The 21435-nt window shown below is 39.3% G+C and overlaps 2 protein-coding genes across 5 annotated transcripts in view; both read left to right on the top strand.

Moving 5' to 3' along the window:
- LOC100710440 (putative C-type lectin domain family 20 member A) overlaps positions 1-9924 on the top strand; it is a 31719-nt gene extending 21795 nt beyond the window's left edge. For 2 of the 3 annotated variants that reach the window (XM_019357260.2, XM_025905432.1), the window contains 2 exons: positions 7426-7580; positions 7804-9924. In XM_019357260.2, coding sequence (XP_019212805.2) covers positions 7426-7580; positions 7804-8120 — 472 coding nt within the window. In that variant the 3' untranslated portion in view covers positions 8121-9924. The remainder of the gene's footprint in view (positions 1-7425; positions 7581-7803) is intronic. The other variant, XM_025905434.1, reaches the window with a different exon arrangement.
- LOC100710971 (RLA class II histocompatibility antigen, DP alpha-1 chain) overlaps positions 1-20525 on the top strand; it is an 89378-nt gene extending 68853 nt beyond the window's left edge. The window contains exons 1-6 of one of the 2 annotated variants that reach the window (XM_019357252.1): positions 10917-11094; positions 11508-11753; positions 17087-17209; positions 17398-17772; positions 17931-18275; positions 18559-20525. In XM_019357252.1, the coding sequence (XP_019212797.1) occupies positions 11025-11094; positions 11508-11753; positions 17087-17209; positions 17398-17772; positions 17931-18275; positions 18559-18905 (1506 nt within the window). In that variant the 5' untranslated portion in view covers positions 10917-11024 and the 3' untranslated portion in view covers positions 18906-20525. Of the gene's footprint in view, positions 1-10916; positions 11095-11507; positions 11754-17086; positions 17210-17397; positions 17773-17930; positions 18276-18558 lie in introns of those variants that run through there. The other variant, XM_019357253.2, reaches the window with a different exon arrangement.
- The last annotated feature ends 910 nt before the right edge of the window (positions 20526-21435 follow it).

Raw genomic sequence — 21435 nt, 5'->3', positions numbered from 1 at the left:
GTTTAGCTGGAAAGGATACCTCCCTGCCTTTGCTTTTATTAATGACCTTTCATAGTTTCCTGTAGCATCCAGCGATCTGAAATGTGTTTCATGCTTTCTAACATACAGTATAAACTCAAAACATAAACTCAATAGTTTTAGAACACCCTTTTCAACATATTTATTGCAGTTTAAGTCCTGTTAAGCACCCACACCCCAAAAAATTAGGGGAAAAGGGAGGAGATCACATTTAATCCATCATAACACATGTTTAGAAGTATAAGTCCAAACATGTGTGGTATCCAAAGAAACAACGAAAACAAGTGATGATTAAAAGAGCAGTTATGTAAAAGTCCACTAAACAAACAACTGAACCAGAAATTCTCATGTAACCAGCTAAAGAAAGGCTAGCTAGCCTTCAGAGCTATCACAGATTCCAAATACCAATGTTCATCATGCTCAGACCATAATTCACTGAAAGAGCTGCAAAGGAAGATCACATAATCACATAGCGGTTCAAATGCACTAAGACAGAAGTTGGCTTACCATCCTGAGTTTTTTTTTTTTTTCCATTATTTCTGCGGTAGCCAGTAGCCCTGTGATTATCAGCAGCTACCGTGGCTAACTAGGCACATCAGAGCCACTTCTGTCCAAAACCATCATTTTAGACCCTGCTACAGACACGTCACTGGACAGACGGCGCATGCTGTAAATCTGGGCCCATGTGGGGTTTGGCCTTGCAACTTCTGATTGGTTGGAGTTACGTGAACATGGCATTGTTACTGTGATTCTATTTGCTCAAACAATTAAAAACAGGTGTTAACAATGCCAAAAAGTTTCAGCCTCTCAAAGTTTAAAAGGCCAGACGCCATTTAAACTACATGTGTGTGGCAGAAAGGGCCAGTAGCCTGTGAATATGTGATTAATTCTTCAGAAGAGTTCTCTCTCAAAGAAAATCATCGACAAGCATGTTAAAGGTAAAAGCTATAAGACCATCTCCAAGAACCTAGATATTCCTGTGACTACAGTTGCACATGTTATTCAGAAATTTAAGATCCATGGGACTGTAGCCAACGTCCCTGGACGTGGGCGCAGGAGGAAAATTGATGACAGATCAAAGAGACTGATAACCCGCATGGTAACAAAAGAGCCCAGAAAGAATTCTAAAGAGATCCAAGCTGAACTTCATGCTCAAGGAACATCAGTGTCAGATCACACCATTCGTCGTAGTTTGAGCTAAAGTGGGCTACATGGGAGATGACCAAGGAGGACACCATTGTTGAAACCAAATCATACAAAGCCAGACTGGAATATGCCCAACTACATGTTGACAAGCAGCAAAGCTTCTGGGAGAATGTCCTATGGACAGATGAGACAAAAATGTAACTTTTTGCCAAGGTACATCAGCTCTATGTTCACAGACGGAAAAATTAAGCATATCAAGAAAAGGACGCTGTCCCAACTGTGAAACATGGGGGAGGCTCAATTATGTTCTGGGGCTGCTTTGCTGCATCTGGTACGGGTTGTCTTGAATCTGTGCAGGGTACAATGAAATCTCAAGATTATCAAGGGATTCTAGAGAGAAATGTGCTGGCCAGTTGTAGGTACCATCATTTTTGTCCAGGCCTGTTTCATGCATTTTAAGTAATTCAGTTGAAGCATGGTTGAAAAGTAATGTCTGACTTTCATTGGTTAACATTCATATAATTTTTTATTTATTATTAGTTTTGTCAGATTAAAGGTATTTCTGTGACCACTGTGAGTTTTTCTTTCATTGACTGAAGGGTACCAACAATTTTGTCCACATCTGTATCTGAAAGGTTTATTGAGTGACAGAGAAAATGGATTTTTGAACTTTACTTACAGTTTCTGGGTCACTTCACTGCCCTGAGTGAGACCACTATTCGGCACTCGTTCTTAATTTTTAAATTTAAAAAGAAAATAGAAAGGAAAACATTGAGTCAGTGGGTATCAACTACAAAATGTACTTCAATTGAATTGCTATCTATGTACAGCACAGAGAACTGCAGTAGTAACTAACTGTTTTATAACTTTATTTAAGCTTAATAATAAAAGTAGACAAAGAAAAAACATAACATTGGGTGTAGCGTGTTTTCTACAAAAGTCAGTTTATGAAAATGAAATTAAAAGATGAAAGCAAGATGAATTGCTTGAAAATCAGTAAATTAAAAGCGTACATTTCTTCATGCAATTTTTGGAGAGGTAAAGGTAAAACAGGCATAACAGGATAATCTTTTTAGAAATTTTATTATTTAACTAAAAATTTGGCTTGACAATTAACAAATTAATGGCATGCTATTTATTAAGGGAGTAACTGGGGAGAAAAATAAATAAATAAATTATAAATAACCTGAATGGCTTAAACAAAAAACAAACAAAAAATACCTTTAGGATATTTCCTCAAAGTAATTTAAGGAGAAACGTGAGAAATTTAAAAACATAAACTGACACAACCTGACTCTCACCATGCTTAATAAAATAAACCTTTGTATTTATTTTGTTGTTTTCATGTCTTTTTTTCACTTACTATTATTCATCATCATAATAATCAACGTTGCCACCTCCATTGCATGATCTGAATAGCTCTGTATCATCACATCTACCGTTTTCAGCCTGTCTGCATTCTCCAGACGACTCTTTTTGATAGTTTGGAAATCACCTACAGGTTCATTCTGCAGGTAAAAGTGGAAACGTTTCAGCTGTTCCTCTCCCAGATCATCCAGCATTTCCAGGAGTTGCAATGGAACAGACTTCGCCATCATTGATCTGTAAAATATGAGAGGGCATATCAGTCGCCTTGAGGCGACTTTTGTTGTGATTTGGCGCTATATAAATAAAATTGAATTGAATTGAATTGAATCAGTTAACTGTGGATACAGGAGGAACGACTGAGTTTTCGTCCCAGTCACTGGACCAGCTCATTATTCTCTCAAGGATAATTCGGTGCATGTGAGTTTCACCAACCAGTCTACATGTGTTTTGTGGCCTTTTTGCTGCATTTCTGGCAAAAAGTCAGACTATTTCCCAGTGGGTGATGGACTCCATCAGTGTTGCCTTTTGTCACTGATTGTCCTCTTAATTTCTATAGACAGAATTTCTAGGTGTAGCCATGTGGCAGAAGTTTTCCACTTGGGTGGTCTTAGAATCTCATCTCTGCTTTTCACAGGTAGTGTGGTTCTGTTGGCTTCATCAGGTGGTGGCCTTCACCTCTAATTTGCAATGGAAATGAGATTCAGCACCCGAAATGGTGGAATACCCACTCTGGGGGAGTTACTACCCCAAGTGGAGGAATTTAAGTGTTTCAAGTCTTGTTTACGAGTGAGGGGAGGACGCAGGAGATCGGCAGATGGATTGGTGCTCAATATCTGAGTGACCCAGCCAGCTGGGAGAAGAGGGAGTGAGAGGATTTTTCCGCCCCGTGTTGGTATTCTCAAAAAGCCAGAGAATCCTCTCAGAGAGCTCTGAGCTTAGCCTCCAAATATCAGGAAGGAGTCCAGGAACATAATAAGAGCTGAGTTTTTTCAACATGTTTTTGACTGTCTGACTCACACCTGAAAAATGAGGCTTTGCCTCATCTGGGCCTATCAGTGTGGAGCAACTTTGTCTTTGTTTTCAGATTTTCAGAGGTTAATACTGCAGTTGGTTGTCTAATTCTTTTATGCGAATCAAACAGGAACACAAATGGATTCTAAGATCAATCAAGGAAATATGAAGTTTATAACTTGACTGCAATCAAACACATTACAACTAACATTAATGCCATTTTAATTTTAAAGGACTGACAGAAAACAGTTGGACACTGATGTATGTGATTTAATGGTGAGACAATGTTTTTGTTCCAAGAAATAAAAAGGCACAGTTTGTTTACGAAGTAATCAATCAAACATGAACTGTTTGTAAAACTGTTTATTTCAAGTCAATCAATAATTTAGAATCATGTGGATTTGTCTTCAAACACAACAGTGATCAAAGTTTATCCTGAAACATCACAGAAACAAAGAGTCAAACTGTTAAAGGAGGAAAAAAGCAAACTTACAGTTTCTTCACACACACACCAACAACAAGCTCCACTCCACACCTGGACACTAAACACAGACACACAGGTGAGCTGCTTCCTGGAAGGAGGCGGAACTCCACCTGAAGAGTGTGAGAGGGTGACACCTTCATGTGCTGATTTACAAATATGTTGTCTGACTGGCTCAGAGGGAACAAACTGATCACTGCTTGTCTCTGACACTTCAAACTATAAAAGTATGGAGGACCACAAGTGCCATGCTAAAAATAAACATATGCATATGGCTTGTGTCACTCAAGAATGCAAGCTTGATTGATGACCTTTTGACCTGGGTGGGTCATTTATATGGATACACCGTAATAACATGGAGAATGGTTGGTGATATTAAAGTCCTGTTTGTGGCACATTAGTATATGTGAGGGGGCAAACTCCTCAAGATGGGTGGTGACCATGGTCACAAGAAAAACAATGGTGTGCTTGGTCTCAATGACCCAACCGTGGCCTGTCATTAAAATGTAAAAACTGGTGTATACTCTTGTTGAAATATGTCAATAAAAGCTCATCTCTGCTCTCAGGGAGAATGTGTAACAGCAAGAGGTTTCACTCTGACTCACTCAGCTCTGAATCTTTCTGGGCTCTACTTTCTTCTACTTTTAACAGAAAATGTCAACTATTGTATTAAGTGATGTCATCCTCATTCTAACCTGTTACTCACACACTGCACCACCGTGAATAAAATATTTATACTGTAAAAATCAAAAAACATGCCATTAATTAATTAAAGGTGATCTATTTCTTTTTAAGGTTCTCCCTTTTTTTATTTCCACTGAAGCTTCTGTTGTGAATATCTGATAAACAACAGGAGTCCTGCAGGTTCACTGTGACCCAAACTCCACACTCAGTGAACATCACCTCACTGTTACAGGATACAACATCCACAGCAGCAGGAAGTTTCTCCAGGGATCAGAGGTCGCTCATCAGAGGAAGGTTCACAGGTGTGTGTGAAATGGACTGTTGCGATTGGTCTAACCTGTGAAAATGTGATAAATGTTCACTTCTTATAGTGAAGGAAATCACATTTTTCAACCTTTACATTTAAAAATATATTTTGAGTTAGTTTAATCCTTCTAGCTTTGCTGAACACTGTGTGGAACAAACCTGATGACAGGAAGTCAAAGACAACTTGAACATCAACCAAACTAAGCTGACTGAGTCCAAGGAAAACTGTAACCCTGTGTGCTTATTACAGTAAACACAGCAGTTTTTCCTCTCTGTGTTTGACTTTATAAACTGATTTATTGTGATCAACACAGATGTTAACAGATGTTAACAGAGGAAGGATTTTACTGACTGATCATTACAGTCACAGCTTTCTGTGTGTGTGAGGATTTCTGCAGACCAGGTGATGATCACAGTTATTAACAGTCTGGTTTAACTAGTCTGTCTCCTCACTGTTTCACAGAACAGCATCATCAAATGCTTCAGATGTTTCACAGTTTCATGAACCTTCGCTCTAGGATTGAGCTAGTGTGTGTCTCGTGATGGAACAATTCAAAAGCCTAACTGACCACAAAGCACGTTTCCACGTAACCTATGACTACAGACTGTATGTATATTATCTCCTTTAATAAGTCGAAGAAAATGGATGGGTGGGCTATGACATAGTCACACAAAGAATGAAGGAAAGCATGTAAGCAAACCCAACTGAATAAAAGTCATACTTTGCTGGTTTTGCAGTAGAGCAGGACCGACCACGGTCACCTCGTTCAGTTTGCTGAGCATGTGTGGAAAACCTCGACTAATGGAAGGACACAGAGTTTGGGTTCTAGTATTCTGAGCCACAGAATCACTGGACTCCAAAACTAAATCATCATCAGTTACTCTGACCTGCCGTCAGCAATGAGACAACGCATTCAGGTGAAACACCAGCTCCCGTTTTTACTGGCTGAGCTGATGATGTTTTCTTCTCATACTGTGATGATGAAGACTTTGAAGAGCTCATTGCTCCCTCAGAGTTACATGTCTGAGGTCTGGATCTTTAAATGAATTAGGTTCCTCTGCAGAGAAGCAGAAGTGTCATGTATGGATTCAGGTGGTGTTGCTGAAGAGCAGAGGTAATCATGAGCCTATAAGAAACACACCATGCAGTGTTCTTAGCAGGTATCTGCCACCACCTCGTCAAAGACAACCTGAGTAATAAAAATGTTGTTTTTAAAAGATGATAATTTTATTTAGGGAAAATGTTATCCAAACCTACCTGTGTGCAAATGTCTGTACCTTGTGTCAACCTTGGCATCGAGAACTGCAATCAAGCATGTGTGGATTTTCGTCTTGTCTTCTTTGAAGGATGGTTTGAATTCTGACAAATTGGAGTTTGTTTTTTTTAGCACGAATGGCAGTTTAAGGTCAGGATGAAGCATCTCAGACTTAAAGTCTACACTCAGCCACTGGTTTTTCTCTGCCATTCAGAGGTGGACTTGCTGCTGTGTTTCAGATCATTGTCTGAGTGCTTTGACCTTCAGACCATGACCTGATGGTCAGACATCATCTGATTTTCTGGTGCAGAGCAGAATTCACAGCTCCATCAGTTACAGCGAGTCACCCTCGTCCAACCAAAAAGTTGAAGTCTGAGTCACCCACGAGGAACACAGATGTGTTTAAACAGTCAGGCTGGTGGACTTAAAGGTGTCGTTTGTAGTTATGGGAGTTGTGGAGCTAACCTGCTGACAGATGAGCAAAGATTGTCTCCACACAGTGAACATAAAGGAGCCGTTATCATTATTTATGATGGACTCATGCCTTCGCAGGTTTCTGTCAAAAATTGCCTATTGAATGAAGCCCATTGTTCCTTCATTGTTCCCACTGAAGGAACAATGGGCTGTGAGGTCAGGTCCTGGGCTGGGAGGAACTGACCTCACAGCCCATTGTTCCTTCAATGTGCTGTTATCTCGTCCCTGCCAGTTTGTCAGCTATCTGATGTTGGTAACCGACTCTCATGCTCATGTTTCTGCTCTCAAGTAGCTTGACTTGCCTTGTTTCTTGTGCTTCAGGACTTTTCTCCAGTGCCGACTGCCACTCACCACTTGGATCTCGGTTCGTATCCTCTCACTGGAAAATATCTCCAAACCTCACCTGTCTGCCCTCCTACTCGCTCACCACTTTGGATCCAGCGGACCCCAGGTCAGCCGTTTCACCTTTTTCACACCCTAAGGAGTTACATCACCTCCCCCTTAGTACCACACCTCCACCTCCTGCAAGTAAGCTGGAAAGACTGTTATACTCACCCTTTCTGGTAATCCACTTTAACACAGCTCTAACTCTGCTCTTCTCTCTCCCCAGTGTGACCATTACTTGCCTGCCCAAGATCCAGTTGTCCTGACGTTTTTTGCCACTCTAATAGTTTCAAAGTGGTCAGATGGGAGTAACTTCTCTTTCAGATACTGGGACATGGACTCATTTAATGATGGACTAAACAACAGGACATGTGCTACGACTCTGTTAGAGAGATCAGGAAGATGGAGCTCTGCTGGATGTGACCAAAGAAAGCCTTTCTTCTGCTATGATGGTGAGTTTACACAGATTTATCTCAGCTGTTTGTCCAATAGATGAACGGCTGGAATCACTGAGAGGATTTAGGTCAGTTTGTCTCTTCAGCCACTTATTTCTGCATGTATGTTGAACTTCTGTTAGAGGTGAAGATGTTTAGCTGATGGTTGGAACAGAGATTTCTCTGTAGAGCGACTGATTCATCTGAAGAATCACTGAAATGTTTTCTTTTGTTCTTCCAGTGAAACTGGACCAAACATCCAGATTTAATGTTTGTTCAGATAAACTGATTCTGATCAGGGAAAACAAAACCTGGGAGGAAGCCTTGAATTACTGCAGACAGAAACACCATGACCTGGTTTCAATCAGCAACCCTGAGGAGCAGCGATGGGTCCAGGAAAGAGCAACAGATTATTACCTGCAGGTTAGATATTTGCAGAGAGCAGTCTGTGTTTCATTTCCTCTCCTTTACCAGAGTCAGGAACATCTTGGTTTCTTCCTTCATTGTTGCTGGATTGGTTCATTATTAAACTGTAGCAGGATATTTGGTTTGGTTTAGTTCAGATATGGTGATGTTTTGAATATTTCTGCTTCATGTGCTGTAAATCTTTGTATCACACCTTTGTATCCTCAGCTTGAATTCAGACACGAGTTTTGGTCCTGAATTCAGCCACATTTGAGGTTTTTCAAGTTCATCCCAAAGCAACTCAATCTGATTTAGACCTTCTTACTTGAATGTTGGTGGTTTGATCCCTGTCTGCTTCAATCTGTCCTGTGGCAAGATACTAACCCTAGGTGCACCCCAATGCATCCACTGAAGTGTGGATGTGTATTTTAGGTGGCACTAAAAAAATCTTGGAAAATGAACAAGTTGTATAAAGCGCTTTGAGTGCTCAGAGTAGAAAAATGCTATATAAGAACCAGTTCATTCTTTTTTCTTTGAGCCATTCAGAGTTGGACTTGCTGGTCTCTCTGCGTAACCTGAGAGCTCTTGAGTTTCAGGACATAAACTGATGTTTGGACATCCTCCTTCAGGATTTCTAAGAGCAGAATTCATGTCGTCCTGAAGCAGCAGAGCAGCCCAGACCATCACACCACGTCTGACTGCTCCTGTGATGTTCTGTTTATAAAATGCTGTTACGCTTATGTCAGACTTAATGGGACTCAAACCTTAAAGTTCAGCTGTTGTCTCGTCAGTCTGCAGAATAGTTTCTGACCAGGATCATCGTGGTGGTTTTGGCAGATGTGAGATGAGGGTTTGTATTGTTTTTGCTGAGCAGTGGTTTTCTCCTTTTCGCCACTCAAATATAAATTCTAACTTTTCAACTTTCAAAAATTGGTTTCATGGCAGAATTTCTGGGGCAACATCATTTCACTATAATTTTCCAATCAAAACAGATCTGCAGGTCCTTCCTCCCTGCAGCTGTCAGACTGTAAAATCAAAACCGCTCCCAACAATCATAGATGTTTACATCTGCGCTATAACTGCAATTTAATCAACCAATTCGCACTACAACCTGGGTTTGCCTCTTATCTGTAGTTCATTTTATTTACTTTAATAACTGTACATCGTGTGATCAAGAGTTGGGAGGTTGCCTTGTAATCGCAAGGTTGCCTGTTTGAGTCCTGGCTTGGACAGTCTCGGTCGTTGTGTCCTTGAGCAAGACACTTCACCCGTTGCCTACTGAAACACTATTTTCTCTTTTTGTTTTTGACATGAAGGGGAGTTTAGAAATCAGCCCGTAATTTGCTAGAGTTTTATCATCAAGGCTGCTTTTCTTGATAACAGGTTGCACGACTGCACGTTTAAAGACAGTTGGAACAAAGCCAGATGAGTTCATTAAAAATAAGATACAGGACCCGATTGTATTCAATGCATCCTTAATGATACGAGAGGGACTAATGTCATGCAAAGAATTTGAGCTTCCCAGTTTATTAATTGTTTCCTTTAAAGTAGAGAATGACACAGGTTCAAACTGTTGAAAAACCATTGAACATTCGGACACTGGGGCTTGATTTACTGCAGGAGAATTTGGAGCCCTTAACACTGAGATTTTATCTATAAAATGATTTAGAAATTTTTCGCAAAGAGCCGGAGAGGCCTCCCTCGAAACATCAGAGCAAGGATTAATCACTGAGTTAAAGATTTTAAACAGAACTCGGAGATTGTGACTATTAGTTGCAATGATGTTCGACAAAAAAGAAGTTTTTGCCATTTTGGCAGCCTGCCATAAGCCAAAGACTTTTCTCAAGGGATGTACCACTTTCAGATGGGTGATATAAAACAGTCCAACTGATAATAGGTTTAATTTCATAAATCCATGACTTTTCAATATCTTTGATGTTGCCTGGTCAACTGTAAGTATGTAACCTTCTGGTTTCTGCTTTTTGTTGTGTCTCTTTGGGCTGTGGCTGTACTTCAGACTACAGTTTATCTCAAACATGCTTTTCCATAATAAATACCAACAGGACAGTGTGCAATCAACTTTTACTTTGACTCCTCAGTGCACATAGTACAAAGACCACCATACCATAAACACTATCTCTCTAAACAGCAACCAAGGTTACTTTTCAAAATGCCATAAAAATCATTTAAATGTTAGACATAAAATTATAAAGTGATGCAAATAACCATAAAGTTATTACATATATATTAAACAAATTGTGTGTAAAATCACAAAATAATATTGCATCATAGATTTATATTATGAACTACACAATTTAAACATGGCCAAAAAAAATAAATACATGTGCCATAACTACAGTTACAAACAGGTCGTCAGTTATGAGAGAACAACTGTAAGGCTTCACCGGTATTTTAACATTGATTCAACATTTATTTAACACTTAGATTTCAGTCTTGAACCTTAATGAGGATTTGGATGAAAAATCAACATGAATTCAATTTCAGCTTTTCCCAAAAGTCCCTCGGATTTTTAAAGTCGTCTCAGGGTTCAGTAGTTCAGAGACAGAGTAGGACTGGAGCTGATTCAGCCTCTCAGAGACTGATGATGGTCCATCTAAGCTCACAGTAGAAGGCTAAAGCCATCACAGCTGCTCCACCCTTCACAGGAGGAACCCCGACTCCTCCTGGACTAAACAAGGTTTGAGCAGATCACCTCTGCAGTTCTTCATCCGTCCACCAGGTGTCCTCAGTGCGCCAGCAGTCCCAGATCACCTGACCATCTGAGTCACCTGACCACCTGCTCCGTGTGTTTGTTTTTTTTTTTGTTTTTTTTTATCAGATATTTATTTTCCATCCATGTGATCTTCATCTGGCTCTCATCAATATAAGTTTTATTATAATGTCATTATTAATTTCAGTTTTTTGTGTGTCTGTGTGTGTTTGTGGTGCCTCTGTCTGCCTGGACACTGATGACATCATGTGGTCCTTGTTCTGTGATTGGCTGCCGTTTGTGTTCGAGCTCACAGACATTCAGAGAGAGTCACAGAGCTCTTGCTGATGACAATAAAGATGAAGGTGCGGGTGCTGCTCCTCCTCCTCTCCTCGGTCCTCTGTGTCTCTGCTGATAGTGAGTATCTGAGTCACTCTAATTAACTCTTGTATTTTAATTAACTTGTTAAAAATCCTTGTGAGCAAATGAACTCTGTCAGAAGTCAGAAACAGATGAGAGGAGCACGCACATTCATTTATCACGTGATCGTTAAACTTCACCAGCTGATTACTGGGACACTGTTTGTCTAAATATGAGCTTGTCCACAACACAAACACTCTTCCCCAGTCTGACAAAAAATCAGAAAAACACAAATATTAAACACATATATAAAAGATCTATTTTGTGTGACTAATAGGTTAAAAAAAGAGATTTTAATGAACGCTGTATTTAAGGACTAAAGTATCAGGCTGATGGTTCCTGTGTGACTCACATTTGCTGAGAGTCAGGACTGAATAACAGACACTGAATCAACCCTCTGATCTCTTCAGGTCTGTACGAGATGAACTCCGTCAGCGGCTGTTCAGACACTGATGGAGAGAATGTGCTGATCCTGGATGATGAGGTGGTCTGGTACGCAGACTTCAACAAACAGAAAGGAGTCGATTCTTTGCCAGCCTTTGCAGATCATCCAGGCTTTGAAGGAAAGTATGAAGAAGCTGTGGCTAATCAACAGATCTGCAGACAAAACCTGAAGATGGCTCGTTTAGCTATGAAGGACTTTCCTAAAGAACACGGTAAACATAAATCATCAACCATAAAGAGCAGAAGTACATTATCAGTTTGGGAGTAAATACTGTAAACATTTCACTGTGTTAAAGTGATAAAGAAAAAACAAACAAACAAAGAGCTTTATGGCAGATAAATCGCGGAGATCCAGTTGTCACAGGCTGACAGGTTAGATCAGCTTTGCTGTCATTATCCTGACACTCAGGTGTACAGTATGTAGTTGGCTCACTCTAGTTTTAAATAACATATAAAGCAAACAACAGAATGATGGTGTTATTATCAACAGTGGTTTTCTGAGGTTACACCGAGCTCAGAAAGCTTCAATATTCACCAGATCTACAGATGTAAAATAGGACAAAAACGCACAAAGATAATCCAGGTAGAAAGGTTTTCATCACAAAGTTCGCAAATGCTGTTAGTGATTTCTTTAAAAAAAAAAAAAAAACATGAACATGTGAGGAATGATTGTTGGAAAATCTCCAAAGTCATGTGAAGAAACAGAAAATATGTTCTAAAATTATCTTTCTGAGTTAACTTCAGTAATTAGTTCCTGCAAAACATTAATGTGTTTTTTAGAGAAAGATATGAACAAACCTGAGTGGCCTTGCAGTCAGTTCCTAATAATCACTTATGTTATGACAGCCTCGTCTAGATCGTGGGACTTGTTAACTAGAGATGGTTTTAGAAGCCCAGACCACAGGCTTCAGGGGAAGACATAACTTTAAAAGCTCAAGGAACCAGTTAGAGCTATTTGGACTTAAATAGATTTATACTCAGATTTACACCTTTTGCTCACAGTTTAGACTTTAATTGCAGATTAAAGAAATTATAATCAAATCGATTCTAATGATTTAATTAACCCACTCTGAACCAATTCTGATGCTGTTCTTAGCTTTGGAGGAGAGAGGTTGGTGGTGAGATAGGCACTTCCAGTAGTGTAGGTATTTTCCACCTCAGTGCTCTGTGTTAATGGAAATAATCAGGAAGCTACGATTCCCTGATAGATCTCACATCTTCTCAAAGTTACAATTCACAGGGAGAACCTTAAAAGGCTTAAGAATCTGCAGTCCACCTGTAAATGATGGACGTCCAAATCCTTCTCAGAATTATAATCCAACACAGCGATAATAATGAGCAGAAATAGACTACATCATTCTGCTAAGATCAGGGGCGATTTTAGTCCATTTTTGGGGGAGCTTCAGCACCCCCAAAATGAATCAAAGCACCCCCAAAGATTTTTTACTTTTTTGACAATATTTGCTGTTTGTGTGACACACTACTAAAAATATAAAAAGCATACAGTACTTGGTTGAGACGTAACATTTTAACAACAAAAGTATAGATAACCCCCCTCCCATAATGGTTTGTTCCAGCTCGGCTCTCCCCTGCTCTGGCTCTAGCGCCGTTGCTGCCAGAGCGATGGCGGCTGAGATGCAGCGGAGCGGAGTTGTAAGTGCCTGGCTTAAAACAGGACATGTTAGCTGCATTTAACCTTCGGTTACTCTTTATATAGTTAGGTAGGAGTCAGACCATGTTTCTTTTTAGCTGAAAAACATTACACCAGGTAACCTGCAGTGTTGGTGTTTCTCAACTATGTTTGCTACCCTACAATCCGTCCTACACTGTAGTAAAATAAGCGACATTTGACCGTCCTGTTGCTCCCATTGAAATTTACATCCTATTTAAAATCTAAAACTTAAAATTGTCCGTAGCCTGCTGTTGTTACCACTGTCCTGTTTGAAATGGATACTAACTAGCTAACTGACTGAATGCCCATTAACCTTATAACTCCTGTTGTGTGTTTGTGTACAGAGAGACAGCCAGGTTCATAATGGATATAAGGAAGTTTTTTTCAAAAAAAGGAGCCACATTCAGGTAAAAGTGTAAAATCAAATGATCCGTCAATCAAAAATAATGTTGGATCAGTGTTTCAATATTTATATCTTTTATTCGATGTTCATGTGGTTTGGTTATTTGCCTTTTGGTTGAAAGTACACTGAGAGAGGACTTTTTGTTAGTGATCTTAATAGTATTTTTTAATATTAATGTAACTTTTCATCTAATTGAATACAATCTATTTGTGTATGATTGTCAGTCTGAAGAGGGAGAGAGGAAAGAGGAGAACGTGAGGAGAAAGTACAAGGTCAGGAAGAACCAGGTAAGAAAACAGACAGGGAACAGTGACAGGCAAAACAGAAACTATGAAACTGACAAAGAGAAAAAAAACTAATTTTGCTCACACAATCTGTAAGTTGTGTTCTCCCTATATTAAAGCTGCTATACAGAATCTGCTGAACAAACTGGGTTGAAACATTTTTGACCTTCTTTAACAACATTCCAACATAACATTGTAATTGATCGGGGAGATTAAAATTAATTATATATTTTTATGTAGTTCAGCCACAACTCTACTAAAACCTCAGCCAGTAATAGGTAGGCCAACTTTTGGACCGTACAGTTGTCTGTATGACTGCCGCAGTACGTACATCACATTTGCGCACTATCAGAAAGTGCCAAACAGCCCTGGTGGAGTGAGGAGCTGTAAAGAGAAGCAGATGCTCTGTTTATATTCTAAAAATGTTTTAAGCTAGCTTCTTGATGCATTCTCAATCATCCAGGAAAGTAAATCTCCAAAAGTTGAATCTGTTCATCTGGACGTAGCGTTTTGTGGGAGAAACATTTCGTCTGAAGAAGTCACTTGGATGAGTGACGAAACGTTTCTCCCACAAAACGCTACGTCCAGATGAACAGATTCAACTTTTGGAGATTTAAGCTAGCTTGTTTCAAAGATTCTGTACAGCAGCTTTAAATGTTTTCCAAAAGCACACATACACTTATCAGTGTTTCTTAAACTTTTTACAGTGTGTACCACCTGATAAAAATGTCAAGCTCTCCTAAGTACCACTATGAAAGCATGAAACTCATAAATCTTACAGCACAAAATTAGTATTATTAAATTAGTAAAATTAGTGTCTGCAGTAAAGATTTTTTCATGCATGGTATACATTCTACCACAGGCAAAGTTGCCTCCATTTTTATATATATTTTTTAATATTTTGTAATAATTTATTCTGTTTTGGGAGTGTTTTTGTAATGCATCTGTATTATATTATACATACACATTAAAAGTGAGTCTCTGTCCAAAAAATGCACTCAGTTTACTTCTTACTCACTGTGAGCATCATTCATTATTCTCCCGCAGTAATTAAGATTAGGATATGTATTTTTTTTATTCCAATCCATTCTTCTTTTGCAGCATTTAAATAACCTTTATCAGATTTGATGGTTTTGTTACAGACTTTTCAAAAAAAGTGTTTTACTTTTCTTTCACAAATGTGGGGATTAGATTGTGTTAAAATGCACAAAACAGTGATGTCATGTTTTGTGACGAGGACCGAGGCACAGAGAGACTTGATGAATTTAACAATCTTATGATTTAATAAAGAAATTTGCAGACTTGCACAGAGATGGTAAAATTATGATGACTGATAACGGAGACGAAGACAACAGACGATGAGGACAGGGAGGAACAGGGGTTTAAATGCACCAAAGAGACAGTCAGAGAGGACTCGAGACAACATTTAAGGATGCAGGGACTGACAGAGACAGGGAAGAAGTCTCATTGTGACAAGTAAAGTTGATCTTGCCTGGATGGGCAGCTCTCCTGGTGCTCAGCACCCCCAAAGCCCTGATCCTAGAATCGCCCCTGGTAGAAACATTGATCGGCAAACCTTTGATTGGTCGGCGAAGATGTCGAAGGCGCGTGCTCAGTATTTCACGGCAGCAGAGCAAGAATTCTTGATTGAGGGATATCAGGAGTTTCAGAGTTTAATTAAAACGCAGGAGAACACCGCAAAGTACGCGAGCAACCCATTGCGGAAGGTGCAAGATTGATAAGGAGAGTCTTCAGAATTCAGCGTATATTGCGGGATAGATGGGATTGACAGGATCCTTCCTGTCCTTCCTCCTCCTTATATGTGTGTATATATATATAATATATATATGTATATTTATATCTATATATATATATCTATATATATATAGATATATATATACACACACACACACATACACACACGAGGGGGTGCAGGACCACCACCTGTCTTTATTTGCTCTGCCCTTTTCTTGATTGCTGTTATAAACAAACAAAAAGATTTTTTCAGGGTCTCTTTTCAAGAGACTAAAAGCAATATAAGTGATAAATATTACCATTCTGTGGAATATTCTTATATTTCACTTTTACTTGTTCCCATGTTCTAGTGGGTCCTGTTGTGGCTCTAATGTGAAAGAGGATATAATGTAATATAATATAATAAATTATTTACGAGTTTAATTTGTCAGCAACTTTCTGCCAGCCCTCTCTCCTTGCTTTTGCAGCCTTTGCGGTGTTCCCTTGCGTTTTCATTAAACTCTGAAACTCCTGATATCCCTCAATCAAGAGTTCTTGCTCTGCTGCCGTAAAATACTGTGCGCGCGCCTTCGACATCTTCGCCGACCAATCACAGGGTTGCCGATCAATGTTTCTACTATCGATGCGTAGCCCCTTTTAAGCCACCCAGTGATCTCGCATTACTTCATCCAGCTATACTAATCGTCAACAACAGGTGTGTTCGGAGAACCGGAATAGCGATCTCAAAGTTAGCGCGATGATTTGATCTTGGATGTGTCATTTGATCTTGGATGTAGTAAGCGAGGTACGAAGAACGGGCCCCTGGTAATATGTGAATTTGGTGGGCGAGCTTGAAGACATGTGACTTCTGCGTCAGTGCACACAAAAGTCTTTGATAGGTTTATAAGATCATGTCAGCGTCAGAACAATCCAGTGATAGTTATCAATACAGGAAGCAGTATGTTTATATTCTCAAAAATCAACAGACTCATATTCATGTTTCTATCACAGAGTGGAGGCTTGTTCAGGTGTACCTCTGCGGTCATGTTTGGATATTAGAAACTTCCTCTTTCTGCTTGTTGGACAGTCCAGTGTTTCTTCTTTCCATAGCTTAATGTAAATGAGTCCCTATGTAACTGATATCTACACTGTGTCTTTGAGTCAGGGGGAAATTCTGTATCTTAATATTCAAATACTGAGTACATAGAGAGTGTGTGTTAGTACAGATGATTATTTACTGCAGAGCTGTCTGCATGAACACCAGAGAAGAACCAGATGTAAGTTTCAAACCTGCAGGTTACATGTCTGTGTACAGAGGTGCTGTGTGGACCACATTTGAACTGTTGCTTTTGTCTTCATGGACAATTTTAAACAGATGATCATTTATTAAGAATAATCATATATTTCTTACAGCAGTGTGTGATAAACTAGATATCTGTGTTTAATATAAAGAGCTGCGTGTCCATCAAACAGTGAAGAGCTGCTGGATTCATTGTTTCCTCCAAATGAAAGAAAAGTCATTTTCATGTGACAGAGCGACGATGCAGTGGAGTCTGTTTCTGCTTCTTCTGATGGGTGAGTGATCATTTTACGAGGGCTCCTGATTGTTTCCACCTAAAATCCTTTAGTTTGATCAGGACTCATTAAACAAATGAACTCTGACTGAGAAAATCAAGGATTGACCTGTAAACTGGACAGTTTGATGGGAACATGAGTTTCCTGCTTGTATCAGCAGATATTCAACAGTATTTCTTCTGTTTTAGGTCAGTGTGTCTTCATCACATGTCACCTGTATGAGTACCACTTTATTAAAGAAGAGATGAGCTGGGATGAAGCACGGGCATACTGCAGAGAGAAATACACAGACCTGGCCAAAGTGTTTGACCTGACAGACATGACAAGACTTCAAGACTCTGCACAGAGTCAAACAGAAGCCTGGATTGGACTGTACAACATCACAGGAGGAGACAACAGGAGGTGGCACTGGTCTCTGCCGGGGGAGGAATACACTGAAAATAAGACCTGTTGGGGAGCTGGAGAGCCAAATGATGGAGCATATCCTGAGAACTGTGTGATGACAAGAGACAAGTGGGACGATTATCCATGTACTTACACATTACAGTTCATTTGCTTTGATGGTGAGAATATGTGGACATTAATATGATGATACAATATATAATAATATTAATATCTAGTTTATAATCTGTGTTACATCACATGTTCCTGAAAAAGAGTTTGAAGAATGAGAGAAATTAGTTGATAAAGATGTTTTTGTGTTTTTCTGTTGATTTGACAGATACAATGAAAGACAATAAAATGTTTCATTTGATTGAGACGTCTGTGACCTGGACTCAGGCTCAGAGCTACTGCAGACAGCATCACACCGACCTGGCCAGTGGACTCAATCAGATATACAGTGAAGAGTTTAAGAAGCTGCAGGACTCTACAGCTTTGTGGATCGGCCTGTTCAGAGACAGCTGGAGGTGGTCAGATGGGAGTAACTTCTCTTTCAGATACTGGGACATGGACTCATTTAATGATGGACTAAACAACAGGACATGTGCCACGACTCTGTTAGAGAGATCAGGAAGATGGAGCTCTGCTGGATGTGACCAAAGAAAGCCTTTCTTCTGCTATGATGGTGAGTTTACACAGATTTATCTCAGCTGTTTGTCCAATAGATGAACCGCTGGAGTCACTGAGAGGATTTAGGTCAGTATGTTTCTTCAGCCACTTATTTCTGCATGTATGTTGAACTTCTGTCAGAGGTGATGATGTTTAGCTGATGGTTGGAACAGAGATTTCTCTGTAGAGCGACTGATTCGTCTGAAGAATCACTGAAATGTTTTCTTTTGTTCTTCCAGTGAAACTGGACCAAACATCCAGATTTAACTGAGTTCATGTTTTCTCTGATTTTATGGCAGATAAACTGATTCTGATCAGAGAAAACAAAAAATGGGAGGAAGCCTTGAATTACTGCAGAGAAAACTACAATGACCTGGTTTCAATCAGCAACCCTGAGGAGCAGCGATGGGTCCAGGAAAGAGCCAAAAACGCCTCGACTCCATTCGTGTGGCTGGGGCTGCACTACTCCTGCACTGCACGTTTGTGGCTTTGGGTCACTGATTATGTAGTGTGCTATGAGAGGTGGGCTTCAGGGGGAAAGACTGAAGACTGTGACATGTCTGCAGCCATGACCACAGGAGGGCAGCACGAGTGGGTCAGTCAGAGGAAAAATGAGACATTTAATTTTATTTGTATAAAACACTAAGGTTCAAACATAAAGTCACTTCTTAGCTGGACATGTAGATTTTCTGGGGTGAACTCTGTGTTTCTGCTCAGTGTTTACAGCCTCTGGGTTTGAAATGGGAGAAAAATGACCAACAGATTATTACCTGCAGGTTAGATATGTGCAGAGAGCAGTCTGTGTTTCATTTCCTCTCCTTTACCAGAGTCAGGAACATCTTGGTTTCTACCTTCATTGTTGCTGGATTGGTTCATTATTAAACTGTAGCAGGATATTTGTTTTGATTTAGTTCAGATATGGTGATGGTTTGAATGTTTCTGCTTCATGTGCTGTAAATCTTTGTATCACACCATTGTATCCTCAGCTTGAATTACAAAGTCTGTCACTAAAAGCAGGTAAAACCATGTTTGTGTCATGATTCCATATGAGCTCTATAATCTGATCGTGTGTTCATGAAGACAAATAAACCTTCATCTAACCAAGTCTGTCACTGTTACAGCTTTCACAGGAACAAATAAAAACAGCGCCACCTAATGATAAAACCAGTTAACATCAAACTAGAACGTAGCTCCATGACATTTCCACAATGTAGATATGCAAAAAGTGGAAAGGAGAGGAAAGGTTGTAAAGAAAAAGGTGGAAAAACTATGAAGGTTCGGTTAGTCAATAGGAGGTGTAATTGCCAGATAAAGGAGCAGTTTGTAAAGAAAAAAGGTGGAAACTATGCACCTGCGCAAAAAAAGTGCAGGTATAATACTACTTCTGGGTTAACCTCATTTCACTATAATTTCCCAATCAACCATGGATCACAGTGGTGGACAGAGTGGAAGTAATAGAAACAGTCTAACTGATAATAACTTAACGTTCACAGTCAATTATAAATCCATGACTTTTCAAAGTCAATATATTTATTTTATTTATTATTTTATTAACCTTTATTTAACCAGGAAGATCCCATTAGAGATTAAAAACCTATTTTTCAAGGGAGACCTGGCCAAGATAGGCAGCAGCAAGTGTCTCACACTTACAGAAATTACTCAATTAAACACAGGCAGCAACAAAACATGTGCAAAAATAAATGAAAAAATAAAAATACAATTAAATAAAATTAAATAAAATTCAGTAAAATTCAATAAAGTTCAAATAAAAATAAAAAATCAGTTAAAATGAAAATCAAGCAGTTTTGGACTTGTATTATAATATGTATTTTTTGTTATTGCTGTCCCTCGTTGTCCCTGCTTGTAGATATATATGTGTGGATGCAGGCGTTCTTCACTTCCCCACGGTTGGCCATCATCAACCGTGACACAATCTAAATGAAACAGTTGCATGTGATGGACTTGGCCTCAAGGATTCGTAGTTTAGATTTAAAAGCACTGAATGAAATGAATTCAGTCATTTTCATTCGTTCTGCAGTTTGTTCCAAGCAAAGGGTGATAAATGGACAAAAAGCTCTTTAACCAAATTCAGTTCGGGCAAATGGAACAGAAAGCAACAAGCAAACCTGGTAAAGACCTATAGTAAACGTTTGACCTCTGTTATTGCCAACAAAGGTTATGTTACAAAGTATTGAGTTGTATTTTTGTTATTGACCAAATACTTATTTGCCACCCTGATTTACGAATAAATTCTTTACAAATCCTACCATGTGTATTCATGGATTTTTTTTTTCCCATTCTGTCTCTCACAGTTGACGTGTACCTCTGGTGCAAATTACTGACCTCTGTCATCATTTTAGGTGGGGGCACTTGCACAATCGGTGGCTGACTAAATACTTTTTTGCCCCACTGTATAAGAAGGCAGCAACCCAAGTATCGCCTTATATATAAAACTGTATAAATGAGAGTTTCTTCAACTTTCTAAAGCAGGCCATCCTACCTGAGAGCATATCATCAGCATAGAAGTGCAAGTTTGCATCTGGCACATTTAGCCCAAGATTGTTTATTTAAACGATAAATAGAAGGGGACCTAATACAGAACCCTGTGGTTGTGCACTGTAACAAAGTTAGAACATAAACCGTCAGATTTTATGCACTGAGATCTGTTACTGAGGTAGTTTGAGAACTATTAAACCCACACTGAAAACACTGGAATGATCAAATTATTTGAACATTACCTAATAAGACTGATTCAGGACAGACAAATAGTTATGTTAAACTTTTCTAGCAGTCCTTCACAAACAGGGAACAGTCTCTCTATTCTCTCCATCTGTCAGCTGCTGCTGGCTCTTCCTCCTCCTCTTCCTCACACACTGCTGAGTTTGTCCTGGTGGATCATCAGGGGTGCAAACCATCACATTCTCTGTAAGATTAAGGTCAACTATATATATATATTTAGAAGTAGAGGCTTTAAGACCAAGTTAGTACAAACGTCAATAATGTCACATAACCTTGCCGACATGTGGCCAACATTAATGTTTTAATGTACTTCATTATAAAAACATTTGCACATAAATAAGTGACATAATATTCAGTACTTACTTTTAAAAGTTTACTCTTCGCCCACCCCTCTTCTGCCGTCTTTTTCGGCAAAATTATCCACACCCACTGCCGCG

Source organism: Oreochromis niloticus, linkage group LG3, assembly GCF_001858045.2.
Source record: "Oreochromis niloticus isolate F11D_XX linkage group LG3, O_niloticus_UMD_NMBU, whole genome shotgun sequence".
Taxonomy (NCBI): Eukaryota; Metazoa; Chordata; class Actinopteri; order Cichliformes; family Cichlidae; genus Oreochromis; species Oreochromis niloticus.
This window is presented reverse-complemented; position numbering and strand designations above follow the sequence as displayed.